The sequence below is a fragment of the Cucurbita pepo genome, unplaced genomic scaffold, assembly GCF_002806865.2.
Source record: "Cucurbita pepo subsp. pepo cultivar mu-cu-16 unplaced genomic scaffold, ASM280686v2 Cp4.1_scaffold000399, whole genome shotgun sequence".
Classification (NCBI taxonomy): Eukaryota; Viridiplantae; Streptophyta; class Magnoliopsida; order Cucurbitales; family Cucurbitaceae; genus Cucurbita; species Cucurbita pepo.
In genome coordinates, this window is record NW_019646633.1 from 15836 (window position 1) to 35542 (window position 19707).

The window sequence follows — 19707 nt, forward strand, 5'->3', positions numbered from 1 at the left end:
ATGCCTCTGCAGGAATCCTTTTGAATGCACATACTCCATTCTCTTAATCTTCAAGAGGAAAAGGAAAACCTATAAGACAAGAAACTACAACTCAAGCATGAAAGAGCTCTCAAAACATTTAATAATAGCAGAGACTGACATGGACAGGGAATATGGTAAACCACTAGAAGTGATGCTTACTCTTCCACATTCGATCACCCAACATTATGCATCAGTTAACCTTGTCATCTGTCACTTGCATCAAAAAACATCACCTTCATGTACTAACAAAATATTGTAAATATTCAAAATAAATACAAGTTTTCACACGACGAAACCCAAGAAGTGAAATGGTAACCATTTTCACCCTTAAATATCTTTTAATAGGAGGACTACTTCGTGATTGAAGAAGATTTGAGAGCGAACCATGGTCAGAAATTTAGTTCATATGAACATAAACAAAAAAAACTTGTCGGACCAAGGCCATAAGGAATATGTGGTTCTAATGGATTTTTTTCTTTAAGAAAATTCATGGTACCAAGATGTACCATGATTTCCTCATTTTTTTTTTTTTAAAAAAGTTTCCTGTCTGAAGCTATCAGAGATGAAGCTTGGAGAAAAAGCTCCGCTGAACAGAAACAATCCATATTATAAATTGTTAGGAATCACGAACTTCCATACTGATATGATATTGTCCATTTTGAGCATAAGCTCTCATGCATTACTTTTAGTTTTCCCAAAAGGCCTCGTAGCAATGAAGATGTATTTCTTATTCCTTAATTAGCCAATATGGGACTCCTCTTCCAATAATCCTCCCCTCAAAGTATACCATAGAGCCTCCCATGAGGTCTATGGAACCCTCGCATTGCCTCCTCTTAATTGAGGTTCAACTCCTTCTCTAGAGCCCTCGAACAAAGTACACCCTTTGTTCAACACTTAAGTCACTTTTGACAACACCTTTGAGGCTCACAATTTCTTTGTTCGACATTTGAGGATTTTATTGACATGACTAAGTTAAGGACATGATTCTGATACCATGTTAGAAATCACAAACCTCCACTATAGTATAATATTGTCCACTTTGAGCATAAGCTCTCATGGCTTTACCTTTGATTTTCCCAAAAGACCTCATACCAATGGAGATATATTCATTACTTATAAATCCATGATCAACTCCTTAATTAGCCGAGGTGGAACTCCTCTTCCAACAATCCTCAACATAAATCCCAAATAAGACCCTTCATCCGTGATTAGTCACAATTTTTTTCGTGCTTAAAAAAGTGGGTCGAATTTCGAAAAAAAAAGGTTTTTAAGTACTTAAAAAGTCTTCCAAACAAGTTTTTACTATCTCAACTCGTGTGTTTCTTTCGTTTATGTTGTGATTCTAACAGTCATATGGATAGATTTTAAGCTTTGAGATTTATTTACTTGATTCTTTTGGAATAGATGTACATGCTCAATGTTATGCTATTAATGAACTTTCCAAATAGGCCCTCCTCACCGTTTCAAGTTTCGGTTTATTCAAGGTAATTCAGAGTCAAGTGGACTTAAATTTCCCAATCAGCAAAGAACTGATGCTTGATATTTGCGGGTGATTTTTCTGGCGAACATTGGACATGATCCACACGAATTGGTTAGTCTTACGACTCTGAATGTGGAGTGAAAATGGAAACATTCCAATTTAAAAAATGATATATATGGTTGAAATATGGTTCACGCAATTATGATAAATTTTTTATTAAAAAGAAAATGAGAATTCAATGCTTTAAAACTTAAATATTTAATTAATGATATTTGAGAGACAGCTATAAAATATTTTATTCATTTCATTTTGATGATGGGGTAACATAGTTGTTTATCAATTGTAGGTCTCATAAAACATTTACTTTGATTAACCGTTGAATTTTCTTTTTTCAAAATTTCTTTAAAAAAAGTTAAATTTAGATCTAATTCTTTGTGGCTTCATTATAAAAAAGTGAATTTAAAGGATGATGAGGAATTAAGAATATTTAAAAAAAGAAGGGATGTAGAAACATGATAAAAACATATGAATTTTTAAATTGGATGGAGTTGGTATGAGAATCAAGTGGAAAAAATATATTCTTTGGTCAAAATAATTAAAAACATAAAATATTTATTTGGTGAAAAAAAAAAAAAAAAAAAAAAAAAAATCATCCGCCTTTGCTGTAATTGCATGTAATATGAAGGGTGAAAAGACAAATTACTTTTTCTATATGTAAATTGTAATGAATAGGGCGTTGATTTTGCATGTGCTTTTTTGGATTTCCTTTATGAGTTCTCACACACGTGCTTTTTGTTTTTGTTTTTGTTTTTTTCCTCTTTTCATTTCCAAGTTCCACTTACGAATTTTTATTTTGCAGAATGTACTAAATCGAGACTGAAAATATAGAACATTAAGTATTTGGAATCGTTGTCTTCTACGATGATATGATATTATTCACTTTGAGTATTAGTTTTTATGCTTTTAATTTTTTCAAAATGTTTCGTACTAATAGGGATGTATTACTTATAAATCTATGATTATCTCCTTAATTAGCCAATGTGTGACTCCTTCCCAAAAATTTTGAATCCTAAGGATATGGAAAGAATGAAGAACGATGACATTGATGTTGATAGAAGAACCGATAAACAATTGCAACTTTTCGAATCCAAAATTCAGGTACGCTTCTTTCTGTATTTAGTTGATATGGTTTAGAGTTATGTAAGGTTTTAGTTTTTTGGGTCCCAGGTTTATGAGCCTTAAATTAACTAAGTTATTAAATAACCCACAGGATGTGCACAATTTTATTTTTGTAGCAAAATTTGAGCTACAACGGTAATTTAATTAGTAAGATTGGTTAAATTAAGTGAAATAATTGGTTGAATTAAATGCTCCAGCTACAAATTCCAAATACAATTAGAATATTTATTTTAGGTTTTAGGTTGATAAATAATTTATTTTTAAAATTGAATATATATGCCACCTGTAAATCGTGACACAAATGAAGGTAAGGATGAGTTTGAGGCTTGAGGCGTATAATAAAATGCGCCCTTCCTCTCTTCTTTCGACACCACAATTTTGTATCTCTTCCGGCTGCCGCCGTCTCAACCTCTCCCCTCAAAATGGCCTCCTCCCTCTTCTCTTTCAATACCTCTCTCTCTCCCAAACCCTCTTCTCTCTTCCGACGCCCCCTTCGCCGGAATACTTCCCCCCCTTTCACCATCGCCTGCCCCTCCGCCACCTCCGACTCTGCCGCCTCCCCTGTTCTCGACTCTTCCTTGCCCCTCGGAGTTCAGAATCCCCACTTCGCTTCTGTCGATATTCAAGATGACTCTCATCGCAGTCGTTCCGTTGCTGCCGGTGGCGGCCGTAATTTCTCTGCCAAGTATGTGCCGTTTGGTTCTGGCTTTGATTCATCCGAATGGTACTCGCTCGACGAAATCGTTTATCGGAGCCAATCCGGCGGGCTGCTTGACGTTCAGCACAACATGGAAGCGTTGAAGGAGTTCGATGGAGGGTATTGGCGGAATCTGTTCGATTCGCGTGTAGGGAAGACGACCTGGCCGTACGGTTCCGGCGTGTGGAGCAAGAAAGAGTGGGTGCTGCCGGAGATTGACTCCAGCGACATCGTTAGCGCCTTTGAAGGAAATTCGAATCTCTTCTGGGCGGAGCGTTTTGGGAAGGAGTTTCTAGGCATGAACGATCTGTGGGTCAAACATTGCGGGATTAGCCACACCGGCAGTTTTAAAGACCTTGGAATGACTGTTTTAGTCAGCCAAGTCAACCGCCTCCGGAAAATGAATCGCCCGGTCGTCGGTGTCGGCTGCGCCTCCACTGGAGACACCTCCGCCGCTCTCTCTGCTTATTGCGCCGCCGCAGGAATTCCGTCCATTGTTTTCCTCCCGGCCGATAAGATTTCCATGGCACAATTAGTTCAGCCGATTGCAAACGGCGCTTTCGTCTTAAGCATGGACACCGATTTCGACGGCTGTATGAAATTAATCAGGGAAATCACGGCGGAGCTTCCGATTTATCTGGCGAATTCGCTCAACAGTTTGAGACTGGAAGGGCAAAAGACGGCGGCCATTGAAATCCTTCAACAGTTCGATTGGGAAGTGCCAGATTGGGTAATCATACCAGGGGGAAACCTAGGGAATATATATGCGTTTTACAAAGGCTTCCAAATGTGCAAAGAATTAGGTCTTGTGGACAAGATTCCGCGGCTGGTTTGTGCTCAAGCGGCAAATGCAAATCCGCTTTACTTGTATTACAAATCTGGCTGGAAAGAGTTCTCGCCATTGAAGGCGAGCACCACTTTCGCTTCTGCAATACAGATTGGGGATCCGGTTTCCATTGACAGAGCCGTGTTTGCTTTGAAAAATTCCGGCGGAATCGTGGAAGAAGCGACGGAGGAGGAACTAATGGACGCAACAGCTCAGGCTGATTCGACGGGAATGTTCATTTGCCCTCACACAGGAGTGGCGTTAACGGCTCTGATTAAGCTGAGAAACAGGGGCGTGATCAAAGGCAGTGATCGGACGGTGGTAGTAAGCACTGCTCATGGTCTGAAATTCACTCAATCCAAGATCGATTACCACTCGAGAGCAATCCAGGGCATGGAGTGCCGATTTGCAAACCCGCCGGTGGAAGTGAAGGCGGATTTTGGGTCTGTAATGGATGTTCTTAAGGAGCATCTGTCGAGGAAGAATCCAAAAATGGAGCTATAGGCGAATGTTTCTGCCATTAAACTAATCTGCAGTGGAGCTTCGTGTTCAAGGTATGGAATACTCTGTTTTTTCATCTTTATAGTTGTTGTTGGATGTTTGGGCTGAATTTGTGCTGTTTCTCCAAAGTTTTGTGCATATTATTTGTTTTGTTTTGTTTTGTTTGATTGTTCATCTCTTTGTTACGGTTTGATCGGAATTGGATTTGACATTTGGATGGCAGTGGCCGTTTCCGATCCAAAAGAATTAAATAGATTTGACTCAATATGCTTTTGTGGCATTGCTTTGACTATGGATAACTAGGAGCGACTAAAACTTTTTTAATTTTTAATTTATTTTTATTATTTTCAAACGTTTTATACTGTGTGTAATATATAAAGCAATTGATTTGAGTGGATAAAGAAAAAAATAAAAATAAAAAGAAAAAGAAAAATCTCTCTGTCTACTTGTTCCTTTGACCTCTGAGATGTATGTGAATAAACTTATGGTCCACATACATTAGGTGGAAAGTTATATATGGATTGTTACGCAAGTTATCACATAAATTTAAAAGAAAACTTCAAACCCCACCACAGATTAAAAATATAGTATTAAATTTGGGTGAATACGAACCCATTGAAAATTTCTTGGTACATGTTTGAGAGTGTAATAGTCTAAGCCCACTGTTAGTCGATATTGTTGTATTTGGGCCCAGAGTAGGATAGAGCTGTCTGTCCCAAGTGTCATCTTAGATTGTGAGATCTCATATCGGGTTGAGAGGGGAATGAAACATTCTTTATAAGGGTGTGGAAACCTTTTCTAGAAGACCGATTTTAAAACCTTGAGCTAGAGACTGAAAGAGAGTAAAAAAATGACAATATATGCTAACAATAGACTTGGACTATTACAAAGAGATTCTTCAAAACTCGATTTTTCAACTAATGCTTTAAATGATCCGATTAGGGATTTTTAGGGTGTGGATGGTAAGATTTGATATGCATGACAGCATGTGTTTTCTTCATGATTTTAGTCTCATGTTTGATTTTAGTCTCATGTTTTGTAGTGAGAATGTTTGTTGGAATAGATGATAGATTATTTAGTGATTTGTTGCAATAAAAAAACAGGTGGATATCATAAGTTTCTAATAACTGCAGCAATTGGATTGGATGGTTCCTTGTAACTCAATAAACAGCCCATTGGATCTTGGAAAAATATGAAGAGTAGCATTAGCTCATACGCCCCAACATTATTGCAAAAACAAATTCAAATCTCCATTGACTCTTGCAATCAATCAATCAATGTTGTTGTTGTTGTTGTGGGCCTTCATGAATTATGGGTCCACTTTTGATTTGGGATTCCATTCATTTTAATCATATTTAAAACTAGGAAGCTAAGAACTGAGAAGAGGAGGGGATAAGTATGGAGAAGCTGAGTGAGAGAAGCTTTGGGTCCCTATGTCATGTTGTTGGGTGTCACTGTTTTACTTGTTTGTCTCTATCTTTACACAAGTATATTTTGGTGTGTGTGGGTGTTTTTAACCTATAATATATATATATATATATATATATATATATATTTAAAATGACCTGTGCTTTTTACTTTTATCACGACTCAATAAACTATTCAATAAGATCATTACAATATAGATTATGAATATGAAAAAAAATTCATATAATCTGGATTGAAATCTCAAAAACACTTGTTTAAAATTTAAATTATTCCAGAAGTAAAATTAATTAAGTCCATCTTGAATGATACTAAACTATATAGAATTATAAAGAAAACTTAGTTATTGACCAAAAGAAAATACAAATGCTCTTTTTACTACATTTTCCGAGTTTACTATACAAATACAAATGTATATAATGGTAAATATAAAAGTAAATAAAAAATCTTAAAATATATTAATGAAATACCACTCTAAATCATCTACCCAAAATTTGATCCAAAAATAGATGAAGCTTGATTCTTATAACGTGGCCTGAATTGCAACCTGAATTAATATTGGGTTAATTTGAACAATCTTTTTCTCTACGATTGGGTGTTTTCCATATTATGATTAGGATATATTGATTTATATGAATATGAATATGAGTTATGAGGTAGGGTCAAAAAGATGATTATCCCTTATCTAAGATTCTGTTCTTGTGGTGGGTGTGTGGCTGTGAACCAAAAAGACCCTCGAAAGCTGCCATCATTCAACCCATGGCATCTTCACAAAGACCAAGATGAGAAATGTATGCAACTTTTAAATTTTTTTTTTTTAAAAGGGCTTAATTTAATTCTTCAAAAGAAAAATGAAATCACGGAACAGTAAGTTCTGAGCAAAAAAGCAGAGCAACAAAAGGAGGTTTGTGTTGGTGGGAGAACCCCAATGGAGTACCTGCACACTACCTTACTACTTCTTCACAATGTTTCCCCAACAGACAAGAGAGATTCAAGAAAGGAAAAACCCAAAAGAAGACAAATATATGCTTAATTTTGGTTTAGAATTGGAAACACAGAATCTGGGAAATTATCGTTGTAAGCAAAGAATGAAGAAAAGGGGAGATGGGAGGGTAGTAATATATATATATATATATATATCTATATATATGGGCTACGGCGGAGGGCGGTTGCGCTTGTGGCCAGGCTTGGCGGCGGAGTTTCCTTCGGAGGAAGCCTCCATGGATTTGGTGAAGGAAGCAGAGAGATGGGCGTACAAATCAACAACCCTTCTGATGTTGTTGTTAAGCTCGCGAATCAAGCCCACGTTTCTGGCGAGGTTGTCGGGCATTTTGGACTCGTGATTTTGGTTAATTTCATTGATCAGCAATCTGTTTTGATCCAAAATGTTCTGAACTTGAACGAAATTCTTCTGAAATGTGTGAGCCATTTTCCCATCCATCTGCCTTCCATTCCCCATTCCTCCTGATGACAATGTCTCCCCCTCCATTAACCCAACCCAACACACCGTTCTTCTCAATATCACTTCCTATCCTGCTTCAGATATCAAATGCAAGCTTTTAGTTTCTTTACCATTTAATTTCATTTAACATATGCTTTTAAAGGACTGAAACATAATCACATCTTCTTATCGGTACATACAAGCTCTTTCACTAACAGGCAAAATGAAGAAGAAAAAAAAAAAGATTTTTTCCATTTTAAGGACAAGGCTTTTCTCTGCACATGAGACAAGAACTGTAGCAGAAATCATCACCTCCATCTCCATGGATGATGAGATGAGAGGAATGTAAAAAAATGGCTTTTATTATTGCTTGATAATGAGATGTAGATAGAAAGAAAAGGCAGATCCCATTGTTCCGATTTCCATAAAAAGGAACTCTTTTAATATTATACTGAGAGCATACCCACGTACAGCTCAGAGCTCCAAGGAAGAATCTCTTCATACACTCAAAAACCAGTCCAATGAAGCACAGACACCATTATTGATCTAATCTAATATTCTATATTTCTAATAAAGATATCTGAAATTTGTGATACATAGACAAACTACTTAAAACAATAAAAGCAGGCAACCCAACCCATTTAAGCAAAATCTGTATAGGTTCAAATTTGGACAAACCAAAAGAAATCTAGGAACAATCTGAAATTGTTTTCAGAATAGTAAAGGGAGTAAGAGGGGAACAAAATTTAATGACTGCAGCTACCTGGGGACAGCAAAATAAATAAATAAATAAATAAATAAATAAAATGAAAAACAAAAACACAGAAACTCACAACTTTTCTTTTCTTTTCTTTTCTTTTCTTTTTAGTTCTGTAAGAAAGAATAAGACCCCAGGAAGCCATGGGCAAAAAGAGAAGCTCCCAGTGGAATTGAAATGAAGGGAAAAGTGGTCTTGTTTTCTCGGATTATTTATGCAATTATTATAAATTTTGAAGTAGGTCTCAAAATAAAATAAAAGAAAGTGAAGAAGGAAGGAAGAAATAAAAGAGAGATTAGAAAATGGGTAAAAATAAAGTTGGAAATACCTTCAAAATCTCAAACATTATATTTTGAGGAAGAGAAAGAGTGAGTCTGAATCCCGAGGAGCAGTGGAAAAAAAGATGGCCGATTGAATCGAATCTCCGGAACAGACAGACACCTCTTCTGTAATTTCTGAGAAATCTAGAGAAACAGAGAGATGGACAAATAAATAAAAATAAAAGACAGAGAATATATATATATATACATTTTATTGAAACTTTATAACCAAAAATCCCACCAGTTATTTCGCATTTATTATTTCCATTTCTGCTGCTGCTTCTTGTTCATCAAATTAGGAGGGGATTGCTTCTGTGTTTTCTGTTTTTTTTTTTTTTTTTTTTTTTTTTTTTTTTTTTTTTTTTTTTTTTTTTTTTTATTCAGATCCAAATCTTGTCTTTCCCAAATTCCAAATTCCAAATTCCCACAAAATTTCCTCCAAGGACTTTCACGTCACTCCCCCCCTCCCTAATTTAATGCATTTGTTTGTAATATCTTCTTTTGCAAACGGGAAATTTAAAAGTGGTTTGGCTTTCTTTAATTGTCGTATCCAGTGAACCAACGCAGATGGGATACATTTTACCTTTTTCCTACTGTCAAACATTTAATTATTTCTTTCTTTGTTTCATTATTATTAGAATATATTATGAATTGTGTCTCGAAACTCCAATTTCGAGGTCCTTTCTGGGTTCCCATTACTAATTTCACGCTATTTATTTTAGGCTTTCAACATGAGAGAGATTTCGCAATATTGGCAGGAGGTGTACACTAATATAGATCCTCCAAAACAGGAGTTAGCAAATGACAAGTAATTTTGGTGCTGACCAATTTGTGGAGCCAAGCAACCCAAAGGAATTTCACCATTGAAACGCAATTCAATTCATAAATAGTAAAAAGACAGTTCTAAGATTCTTAATCACTATGTTAACACAACAATAAAGGCAAACTTTTTAGTTCAATTTCTAAATAGTTGATTCCTAGTTGCGTTTCTACCGTGTGTCCGTGTGTCCATTTAGAATTTGATTCCACAACGGAAAGTTTAGGTATTCTCTTATTTGTTTCTAAGACAAAAGACAATACTCACATACCACTACGTATCTCTCTAGGAAGATTCATACAAAAACACCCAACAAAAAATTGCTTCAACCCAAACCCAAATATGTCAACAGTAAAGTTTACCGAAAAAAATATTTTGTTAGCATGGTTAGTAACTATCCTGCTAGTAAAAAACAAATGTTAAAATATGAATTAAGAAATATCTCAATCTGCCAATATTGACTAACAAGAATACATACATAAATAAATAAATATGGAAGTGACTTGTAATTCGATAATGAATTAGTTGGGACAAGCTAAAGAGAGAATTTTGAGGAAAATATTGACAATTATTCATTTATAATTTAAGCCTTTTTAAGGCTGAAAGTCGACTTCAGATATATATATATATATAATTTGGGTTTAAGAAAGTTGGGAAGTGAAGGAATTGATAATTATTGGAGAAGAATGAGGAGATTTAGGAAAAAGGGGAAATGGGATTGGAGAGTGGGATTGGGTTGTTTTCAGTGACTTTGGGGATACGATATAAACAAACAAAGGGCTTTCGCTTTCTGTGGGTGTGCTCTTCATTTTTATTTTTGGGATTTTATCTTTAGTATGGCCGTTCGTAGGTCCTACTTATTCAAATCTTAGCAATTTTGAATCAATAATGCCGTTTCAGAACCATCTCATTTTCTTTTCTGTTCTATAAAACAAAAATCATATAATTCTTAATAATTAGTTTTGGTTTTCAATTTTTTTACAAAAAGGTAGACTCAAATGTTTAGTAAAAATACATAGTACCTTCACGACGCATCTTCTCTACACTTCTTCTTTCCTCCCTCTCTCACGTCCCTAGACCCTAAAGAGATGGAGGATAAGTGGACACTTGCTAGCCAAAAAAACATGAAAAACGAGAGGGGGTGACAATTAATAGAAAAAACGTGAACGGGTAGGATTTTGCAGGGCTAGTTCAAGAGAAAAAGAGACAGAATTTTTCTTGAATTTTGTGTACGTGTGCCCAACGAGCGCAAGAAAAAAAGGAAGAAGCACGAGCACGAAGGAGAAAGAAGCACAAGAGACTAGAGAGGGAGATGTTGAGGATTGTTGGAAGAGGAGTCCCACATCGGCTAATTAAGGGGTTGATCATATGTTTATAAGTAAGTAAGGAATATATCTCCATTGATACGAAGCTTTTTGGGGAAATCAAAAGCAAAACCATAAAAGCTTATGCACAAAGTGAACAATATCACACCATTATGGAGGGTATGTGATTCCTAACATGGTATCAGAGTCATGCCCTTAACTTAGTCATGTCATTAGAATCCTAAAATGTCGAACAAAGAAGTTGTGAGTCTCAAAGGTGTAGTCAAAAGTAATTTAAGTGTCAAACAAAGGGTGTAATTTATTCGAGGGCTCTAAAGGAGTAGAGTCTCGATTAAGGGGAGGCTGTTCGAACGATTCATAGGCCTCAGAGGAGGCTCTATGGTGTAATTTGTTCGAGGGGAGGAGGACTATTGAGGATTTTTGGGAGAGGAGTCCTACATCGACTAATTAAGGGGTTGATCATGGGTTTACAAGTAAGAAATACATTTTTATTGGTACAAGACCTTTTGAAGAAACCAAAAGTAAAACCATGACAACTTGGACTCAAAATTGACAATATCATTACGGAGTGTCTTTGATTTCTAACTCGAGAGAGTGAAGGTATTATGATATTACTTGGTGTTATGCTAGTAAAATGTTATAAATCCTTATTTTCAAAATTCAGGTCTTATTCCATTTGGTCCCAAATTTTGGTTCCTTGATAAATAAATATTTTTTAATATACATTTTTTAAAATTAATTAATTTTTTTTTTTTTTTTTTTTTTTTTTTTCCTCTTCCGATTAAAGAATAAAATCAGGGGTGGAAAAACACATGAAGGATAATATTGCAGGAGATAAAGAAAGAAAGAAAGAAAGAAAGAAAGAAAGAAAGAAAGAAAGAAAGAAAGAAAGAAAGAAAGAAAGAAAGAAAGAAAGAAAGAAAGAAAGAAAGAAAGAAAGAAAGAAAGAAAGAAAGAAAGAAAGAAAGAAAGAAAGAAAGAAAGAAAGAAAGAAAGAAAGAAAGAAAGAAAGAAAGAAAGAAAGAAAGAAAGAAAGAAAGAAAGAAAGAAAGAAAGAAAGAAAGAAAGAAAGAAAGAAAGAAAGAAAGAAAGAAAGAAAGAAAGAAAGAAAGAAAGAAAGAAAGAAAGATGATTCTCACCTTTGGGTATAATGCAGGGGAGAAACGTGAAGTGACCATCCATCGTCAGAAAGAGCCTGCTTCCACCCACAATCATAATCACATCCAAACGAGAAAGTCTCATTCCCAGAAGCTTTACAGGTTCCTCTTCCATAGTGTACTTCACTTCTAAGCACACATTTTCAGCCATTACAAAATCTGAAGTAACCCAACAAAGAACAGAAATGAAAATCGCAGAAACAGAAAGGAAAGAACCCAACCCAAATGGGCAAGAGAAGAGGAGACAAAGGTTATTGAAATCATTGGCCTTTATAGATTGAAAGATGAGCAGCAGAGCAAGAACAGCAGTGGAGGCCATAGCCCTCCAACGATCACATATCAGAGAAATGGCCATGTTCCTTTTTTCTTTTTTCCGGTTCCATTAGTTGTGGTTTTTCTCCTGATATAATCTTATCGGAGTTCAAAAGAGAATAAAATCCAACATTCATTAAAAATTTTGGCTCATTTTCCTCTTAATTAACCAACTTGAACTAATCCGGAGGGAAATAGAAAAGATATAACTTTTCAATTATTTTTCAAGTTTAAAATGGCATGTCATCCCTTACAATAATAAAAAAAAGTACTTCATATTGAAAAAATTGTTTTTCATAGCTCTGTGTTTTCATCAAAAAAAGATGTTGTAATCAATTAATGAAAGTACTCAATACTACATTGAAAAAAATCTATATGGGTACTACACATTAATTAAATGCCATTCCATCATCTTTTTTAAAATCAAGTGGAGTTCACTGTTATCCAAAAAAGAATTATAAAGTCAAAAGTGTAGTATGAACAACGTGATTATCATACCTAGAAAGNGTGTAGTATGAACAACGTGATTATCATACCTAGAAAGTTTTTATTGATTAAAAATAAGAATCCTGCATTGATTGATTATTATTTGTTTTATTAAACAAAAGAAAAAAGAGAGAGAAAAAAAACATCACCTAATTTGTTTAGTGTCCAAGATGCAAGAGGAAAGGAAGGTTTAATGCCTCTGCAGGAATCCTTTTGAATGCACATACTCCATTCTCTTAATCTTCAAGAGGAAAAGGAAAACCTATAAGACAAGAAACTACAACTCAAGCATGAAAGAGCTCTCAAAACATTTAATAATAGCAGAGACTGACATGGACATGGAATATGGTAAACCACTACAAGTGATGCTTACTCTTCCACATTCGATCACCCAACATTATGCATCAGTTAACCTTGTCATCTGTCACTTGCATCAAAAAACATCACCTTCATGTACAAACAAAATATTGTAAATATTCAAAATAAATACAAGTTTTCACACGACTAAACCTAAGAAGTGAAATGGTAACCATTTTCACCCTTAAATATCTTTTAATAGGAGGACTACTTCGTGATTGAAGAAGATTTGAGAGCTAACCATGGTCAGAAATTTAGTTCATATGAACATAAACAAAAAACCTTGTCGGACCAAGGCCATAAGGAATATGTGGTTCTAATGGATTTTTTTCTTTAACAAAATTCATGGTACCAAGATGTACCATGATTTCCTCATATTTTTCAAAGAAAAGTTTCCTGTCGGAAGCTATCAGAGATGAAGCTTGGAGAAAAAGCTCCGCTGAACAGAAGCAATCCATATTATAAATTGTTAGGAATCACGAACTTCTATACTAATATGATATTGTCCATTTTGAGCATAAGCTCTCATGCATTACTTTTAGTCTTCCCAAAAGGCCTCATAGCAACGAAGATGTATTTCTTACTCCTTAATTAGCCGATATGGGACTCCTCTTCCAACAATCCTCCCCTCAAAGTATACCATAGAGCCTCCCATGAGGCCTATGGAACCCTCGAATTGCCTCCTCTTAATTGAGGTTCGACTCCTCTGGAGCCCTCGAACAAAGTACACCCTTTGTTCAACACTTAAGTCACTTTTGACAACACCTTTGAGGCTCACAATTTCTTTGTTCGACATTTGAGGATTTTATTAACATGACTAAGTTAAGGACATGATTCTGATACCATGTTAGAAATCACAAACCTCCACTATAGTATAATATTGTCCACTTTGAGCATAAGCTCTCATGGCTTTACCTTTGATTTTCCCAAAAGACCTCATACCAATGGAGATATATTCATTACTTATAAATCCATGATCAACTCCTTAATTAGCCGAGATGGAACTCCTCTTCCAACAATCCTCGACATAAATCCCAAATAAGACCCTTCATCCGTGATTAGTCACTAACAACATTCTATCATTAAATAAGGCCTTTGCCTTTTAACGGTTTACCACAAGGGAGAAAATAGATAGTGTTCTTCAATGAGCAGAGCAGTCATCATAATATCAACATGCCAGAGAGAATTAAGGTCGAATCGCATTTATAGTAACTGAAATATTCCAATTTTGGTAACTGCATTCCATAAGAAAATTATTATTGTTCTAATACGATTGGCCCCAAACAGTTAATGTGTTGGTTAACTTTCAAAATTATGGGGGATACTTGTAGAAATATCACTTGAATGTACTCATACGACTAAAACTAAAAGTTAAAAACAGTACATCATTCTCAATGTTGAATTATTAAACGAGGATTTTAATACGATCTAAAATGATCAGAGAGCTAAATGTAAGGAAAATTTGTATTAATTCACTAACATCTTCACTAAACAGGTCAAGCACAAAACAGACTACAGACATAACAAGCAATAAACATCGAGAGATGACGGACCAGTGAGAACAGCAATACAAGAAAAATAAGATGCGGCAAGGTAAACCAGTTATAATAATTGGTGGCTGCATCAGGCTATCTTTTTTGTTAATCCAAATTCGACTATGTAAACTATGCAACAAAGTTCAGAATGCTAAACACAACCAAGAAAGAAAAAGGCTGGCAAGAAAATCTTGAAGTAATTGATTAACACTGAAAACAAATAGTTTATTATATATTTTCTAAGGGAAAAAAAGCTCATCACCGGATTTTCTTTTTGCCCAAGATGCGAAGAAAGGAAGGTTTTATGCCTCTATGCAGAAATCCTGTTGAATGCACTTACTCAAGTCTTCTGATCTTCAAGAGAAAAAGGGAAACAATTGAGACAAGAAACAACAAGTCAGCCATGGAAGAGGTCTAAAAACATTTAATATGATATACCATCGTAACTAATGCTTAGACATTGGAACATGATCTATCCAAATCCTTCAGCCCCCGTCTATGTTAACACCTTGAGAAGAAACAAAGTACAAAAGTTACAAACAAAGTGCGTAACTGAACCAGAAACTTGCCATAGAAGTTTTCGGTTTCCACCAACAGAATGCAGTGCACTGCATCCTAGAGAGACTTGTTCAAGATGAGCACGCCAACAAAAATAGGGCCAAGCTAAAACTATCTCTACAAGCATCCCACCAATTGAGTTGAAAGACACTAATGAAACTAAATAAAATCATTTTAATGACAGAAATTTTCTCAAATATTTTGATTTGTGTGCAACAACAAATATGGTATATATGTAAATGAAAGGAGCCATTAACGTTATACAACAAACCACTAAGAAGAAGAAACTTTATATTGATACATTTGTTTATCTTTTCGAGAAAAAAGAAAAATCATCCCCTAATTTTGCTTTATGTCCATGATGCATGAGGAAAGTATCAGGTTATCAGTTGTTGCGGCCTTCAAGATAACAGTGAAATTGAATGAGAAGAAACTACTAATCACGAATGTCTATCTTGCTCACCCTGTTAGAAGATATATTCAGCAGAGTTATCGACTATGTCTACAAGATATCTTTTACCCATGTCCAGGCATTGGATGTAATTGCGAACAAAATTTGGTCCATGAGCAAGGATGAAATAACATTCGCATGAATACAACAGCCAGAAATTAAGTCCACTATTTGCATGAGGCCTAAAGGATGAGTAAGTTCATTTATCATGCCAAATACTACATAATAGTCAAATATCTAGATTGTAAGAAAATATCTTGGTGCTGATCAAACCCAAGAATTATACGGAGATTTTATCACTCGGGGGAAAACGTAAGTTTAATACAAAACGTAAAAGCAGTAGTCTAAGATGAAAAAGATGGATTCAGGCGAACCTTCAACCACAGAACGATCGCCTCCAAAAAGTCGATAGCGATCATCATCATTTGGGCCTCAATTGGGCTTACTGTTAACTATATTACATCGGCCATCAAGTATAGTTCATACTCTAGTGATCTTCAACAGAAAATAGACAGAATATATTATCATACACAAACATGACAGCAATAGATCAGGAAGACTATTAGAGAATGGACGTCGGAAACTCACTCGAGCATATTCTGAAGACGGCTTGAGGAAGAGACTCTGGATGGGAGAAGACGCGGGAGACGCAACCGAGCGCACAGATCTTCGCTCGACGAACCGACTCTGCTTAGAACTTAGAAGAAGAGGCCGGAAGGAAATTTGCGACCTCCTTTGTCGAAGATTGTAGCACAACTAAACTGTAGATCCAAATGTAACAAGAACTTCATTAAACATCAAAAACCAGCTAAAATCGCATTGTTTATCAAACATAGTGGTAAGTTTCATGGCTTCAGTTCGCCAAAATAAGAGCATTTGGTGGTTTTTTCTAGCACTATTTGTGTATTGAAGAGTGTGTAAAATTGAACTGGCAGGAACAAAAGCAAACTTAATTATAACAAATTTATTCGTATTAGGGTGTAAACAGTTGAATTCTTTTTGGGGTAGAAGTAATATTTGGAATGTTGTATTGAGATTTTAGGGGGCCTTGGAAGAGTGTCCATGCGTTACTTTAAAAGTAACGGACAGGATTAGCGGGTGATTGATTTTAGAAGCAGAGAATCGGAAACCCTAGCACGTCCCCGTCGCCCAAATTCTCTGATACTCATTTCACTTTTGGGGATAAAATGCTATCACTTGCACTCCGTACGATCTCCACGCTTCCTTCCAGTTCTAGGCATCTCCGCCTCCGCCCAAACCATCGCCCCTCCTTCAGGCCCTTCTCCGTCAACATGTCTACACACACTCCGCCAATCGAACACGTCGTCCTCTTCAAGGTTAAAGATGGCGTCGATTCCTCTAAGGTAAACGACATGCTCACTGGCCTCAATTCCTTAACCTCCCTTGAACAAGTCCTCCATCTCACCGCCGCCCCCGTCCTCCGCAACTGCTCCTCCGCCTCCAACTTCACTCACCTCCTTCATAGCCGCTACCCTTCCAAGGAGGATCTCTCCAGCTACTCCGCCCACTCCGCCCACGTGGACGTTGTCAAGCAATTTGTTCTTCCTATCTGCGATGACATCATGGCCGTCGATTGGGTCGCCGATGCTTTGCAAGGCCCCGTCGCCGCACCTCCTGGCTCTGCCCTTAGAATCACCTTCCTCAAACTCAAGGAGAATCTGGCGGAGGAAGTTAAGAACGAGATCTTGGAGGTCATCGCAGGTCTGAGGGAGAAATTGGGGCCCAATGTCCAGTTGACGGTGGGCGAGAACTTTTCCCCGGGCAGAGCCAAGGGGTATTCGATCGCTTCGATTGCCATTTTCCCGGGGCCGAAGGAGTTGGAAGCGGCGTCTTCAGACCCAGAAATGGTTGAATTGCATAAAGAGAAGGTCAGGGAGCATTTGGAGAGTGTGATTGTGGTGGATTACGTGGTTCCGCCGGCGCAAACCGCGAGTCTCTAATCCCATCCATCTATGATTGTCGCTACAAACAAATTTCTGATGAACGATGTTATGTGTTGAAATTGAATAAAAGCGTCCACCGTGATGTATGAAATTGTAGCATTCCGATGATTTTGAGTTTCTTCTCTGTTTGTTGCTCGCCGCCTTGGCGTCCATTTTAACATTTTCAAGCGCATACAATTTCAGTCAAATTTATCCTCCATTATTCGAATAAGAGGAACAAGTTTAAACATCATAAGAGTTCTGATCTCAAGCTGAAAAATAAAAAAAAGAAGCAATTTTTATTCTAGTTTCTGGCTGATTGAACTGCTTGCACAGTAGCGATTAGCTGGGCCATCACATTGGCATACTGAACCGCTGTGTGTTGAGAAGTATAGTAATCCGACAGTCCATATTCTGCAAAGTTGGGTTCTATGTGCATGAAACGACCAGGTAGGGAGCTTTTTGACATGGCTTCTTGCCATACCTCGAAAAACTCCTCCATCACCTGTTTTGATTTCTCCATTGAAGAAATTGGCAGATACTCAATCTGCAATATACAGGTTTAAACATAGGAATAGTGAACGGTCTCAAAGTGTTCAAAATGTTTCATTGGAAGAGCAACAAACAGCAGCCAAAAAGTATAACATGTGCACATTTTGACATACAGATTCTACTTGAATACGAGTCCTGCTTTCCAAATTCAACAGTCCTTCCAATATCATGTTCATCGTAATAGATTCGAAACAAATTACGGGATTGAATTGAGATTTGCTAGAGAAGTGTCAAGGTTCCAACTTCAGCATGAAAGCAAGCCATCTCAGAGACGTTTCAAATAAAGAACATGGCAAAATGTTTTTGAGACAAGAAAGCCATACATTTGAAATCGGCATTTTACTTTGCTTTATTTGTTTCAGGATGAGCACCACATTCGGGAATTGAGCCCAAGCAAAGGCTACATATTATAATCAAGCATCCAGGTGAACTGGAAGACACTTTCTAAACTTGATAAACTCTTTGGGAGGAATTTACTCAGAAAGCGTGAAGATCACAATAACGAACTTGCATAACTATGCCTACGTAGGCTTTTGCAAAGATATCCTTATCAGATCTCACTACTTCTCAACATAAGATCCTTCACTACAGAGCCTACTAATTAGTTATTTGATGCCTTTTCCTTCTACTTCATTGTTCTTGAGTTAAGAACAATGTTGAGGATTGTTGGGGGAGGAGNCTCAGAGACGTTTCAAATAAAGAACATGGCAAAATGTTTTTCAGACAAGAAAGCCATACATTTGAAATCGGCATTTTTCTTTGCTTTATTTGTTTCAGGATGAGCACCACACTAGGGAATTGAGCCCAAGCAAAGGCTACATATTATAATCAAGCATCCAGGTGAACTGGAAGACACTTTCTAAACTTAATAAACTCTTTGGGAGGAATTTACTCAGAAAGCGTGAAGATCACAATAACGAACTTCCATAACTATGCCTACGTAGGCTTTTGCAAAGATATCCTTATCAGATCCTTCACTACAGAGCCTACTAATTAGTTATTTGATGCCTTTTCCTTCTAGTTCATTGTTCTTGAGTTAATTGTTCTTGAGTTAAGAACAATGTTGAGGATTGTTGGGGGAGGAGTCCCACGTCGACTAATTAAGAGGTTGATCATAGGTTTATAAGGAACTACATTTCCATTGGTACAAGACGTTTTGGACAAACCAAAAGCAAAGCCATGAGAGCTTATGCTCAAACTAGACAATATTATACCATTGTGGAGAGTTGTGGTTCCTAACATGGTATCAGGGCATGTCAATAGAATCCTCAAATGTCGAACAAAGAAGTTGTGAGTCTCGAAAATGTAGTCAAAAGTTACTCAAGTGTTGAACAAATGGTGAAATTTGTTCGAGGGCTCCAAAGAAGGAGTCGAGCCTCAATTAAGGGAAGGTTGTTTGAGGGCTCTATAGACCTTAGAGGAGGCTCTATGATGTACTTTGCTCGAGGGGAGGATTATTGGGATAGAAATCCCACGTCAGCTAATTAAGCTAATTAAGGAGTGGTTGGTTTATAAGGAAATACATATCCATTGGTATGAGGCCTTTTGGAGAAACTAAAGGCAAAGC

At 36.6% G+C, this 19707-nt stretch overlaps 4 protein-coding genes across 9 annotated transcripts; 2 read left to right on the top strand and 2 right to left on the bottom strand.

Moving 5' to 3' along the window:
- Positions 1 to 1505: 1505 nt before the first annotated feature.
- On the top strand, positions 1506 to 6206 carry LOC111785192 (threonine synthase, chloroplastic-like; the record flags this gene model as incomplete). 3 transcript variants are annotated; one of them, XR_002813636.1, is given in 3 exon segments in its annotated part: positions 1506 to 1612; positions 2576 to 4757; positions 5808 to 6206. XR_002813636.1 is itself a non-coding variant. In XM_023665631.1 (2 exon segments), a coding segment is annotated over 1 exon segment (1605 nt). In that variant the 3' UTR covers positions 4708 to 4984.
- An 828-nt stretch (positions 6207 to 7034) lies between these two features.
- LOC111785194 (protein ELF4-LIKE 3-like) lies at positions 7035 to 16511 on the bottom strand. 4 transcript variants are annotated; one of them, XM_023665635.1, is made up of 9 exons: positions 16234 to 16511; positions 16020 to 16140; positions 15075 to 15144; positions 14899 to 14990; positions 13118 to 13191; positions 12894 to 12985; positions 11929 to 12105; positions 8656 to 8791; positions 7035 to 7662 (listed from the first exon to the last, which is right to left on the bottom strand). In XM_023665635.1, exon 9 carries the CDS (start codon positions 7616 to 7618, stop codon positions 7283 to 7285), a length of 336 nt encoding a protein of 111 aa, XP_023521403.1. In that variant the 5' UTR covers positions 7619 to 7662; positions 8656 to 8791; positions 11929 to 12105; positions 12894 to 12985; positions 13118 to 13191; positions 14899 to 14990; positions 15075 to 15144; positions 16020 to 16140; positions 16234 to 16511; the 3' UTR covers positions 7035 to 7282. The 4 variants fall into 4 exon arrangements, with proteins under 4 accessions (XP_023521403.1, XP_023521404.1, XP_023521402.1 ...); XM_023665634.1 differs by lacking the exons at positions 14899 to 14990; positions 15075 to 15144; positions 16020 to 16140; positions 16234 to 16511 and having other exon boundaries at positions 7630 to 7665; positions 13077 to 13632; XM_023665636.1 differs by lacking the exons at positions 11929 to 12105; positions 12894 to 12985; positions 13118 to 13191; ... (2 more) ...; positions 16020 to 16140; positions 16234 to 16511 and adding an exon at positions 8889 to 8985.
- A 217-nt stretch (positions 16512 to 16728) lies between these two features.
- Positions 16729 to 17729, top strand: LOC111785193 (stress-response A/B barrel domain-containing protein UP3-like). Its single transcript, XM_023665632.1, has one exon. The coding sequence runs from the start codon at positions 16833 to 16835 to the stop codon at positions 17604 to 17606; it is 774 nt and encodes a 257-aa protein (XP_023521400.1). The 5' UTR covers positions 16729 to 16832; the 3' UTR covers positions 17607 to 17729.
- A 60-nt stretch (positions 17730 to 17789) lies between these two features.
- LOC111785196 (mediator of RNA polymerase II transcription subunit 20a-like) lies at positions 17790 to 18764 on the bottom strand. The gene has a single exon (XM_023665637.1). It carries the CDS (start codon positions 18109 to 18111, stop codon positions 17893 to 17895), a length of 219 nt encoding a protein of 72 aa, XP_023521405.1. The 5' UTR covers positions 18112 to 18764; the 3' UTR covers positions 17790 to 17892.
- Between the last annotated feature and the right edge of the window lie 943 nt (positions 18765 to 19707).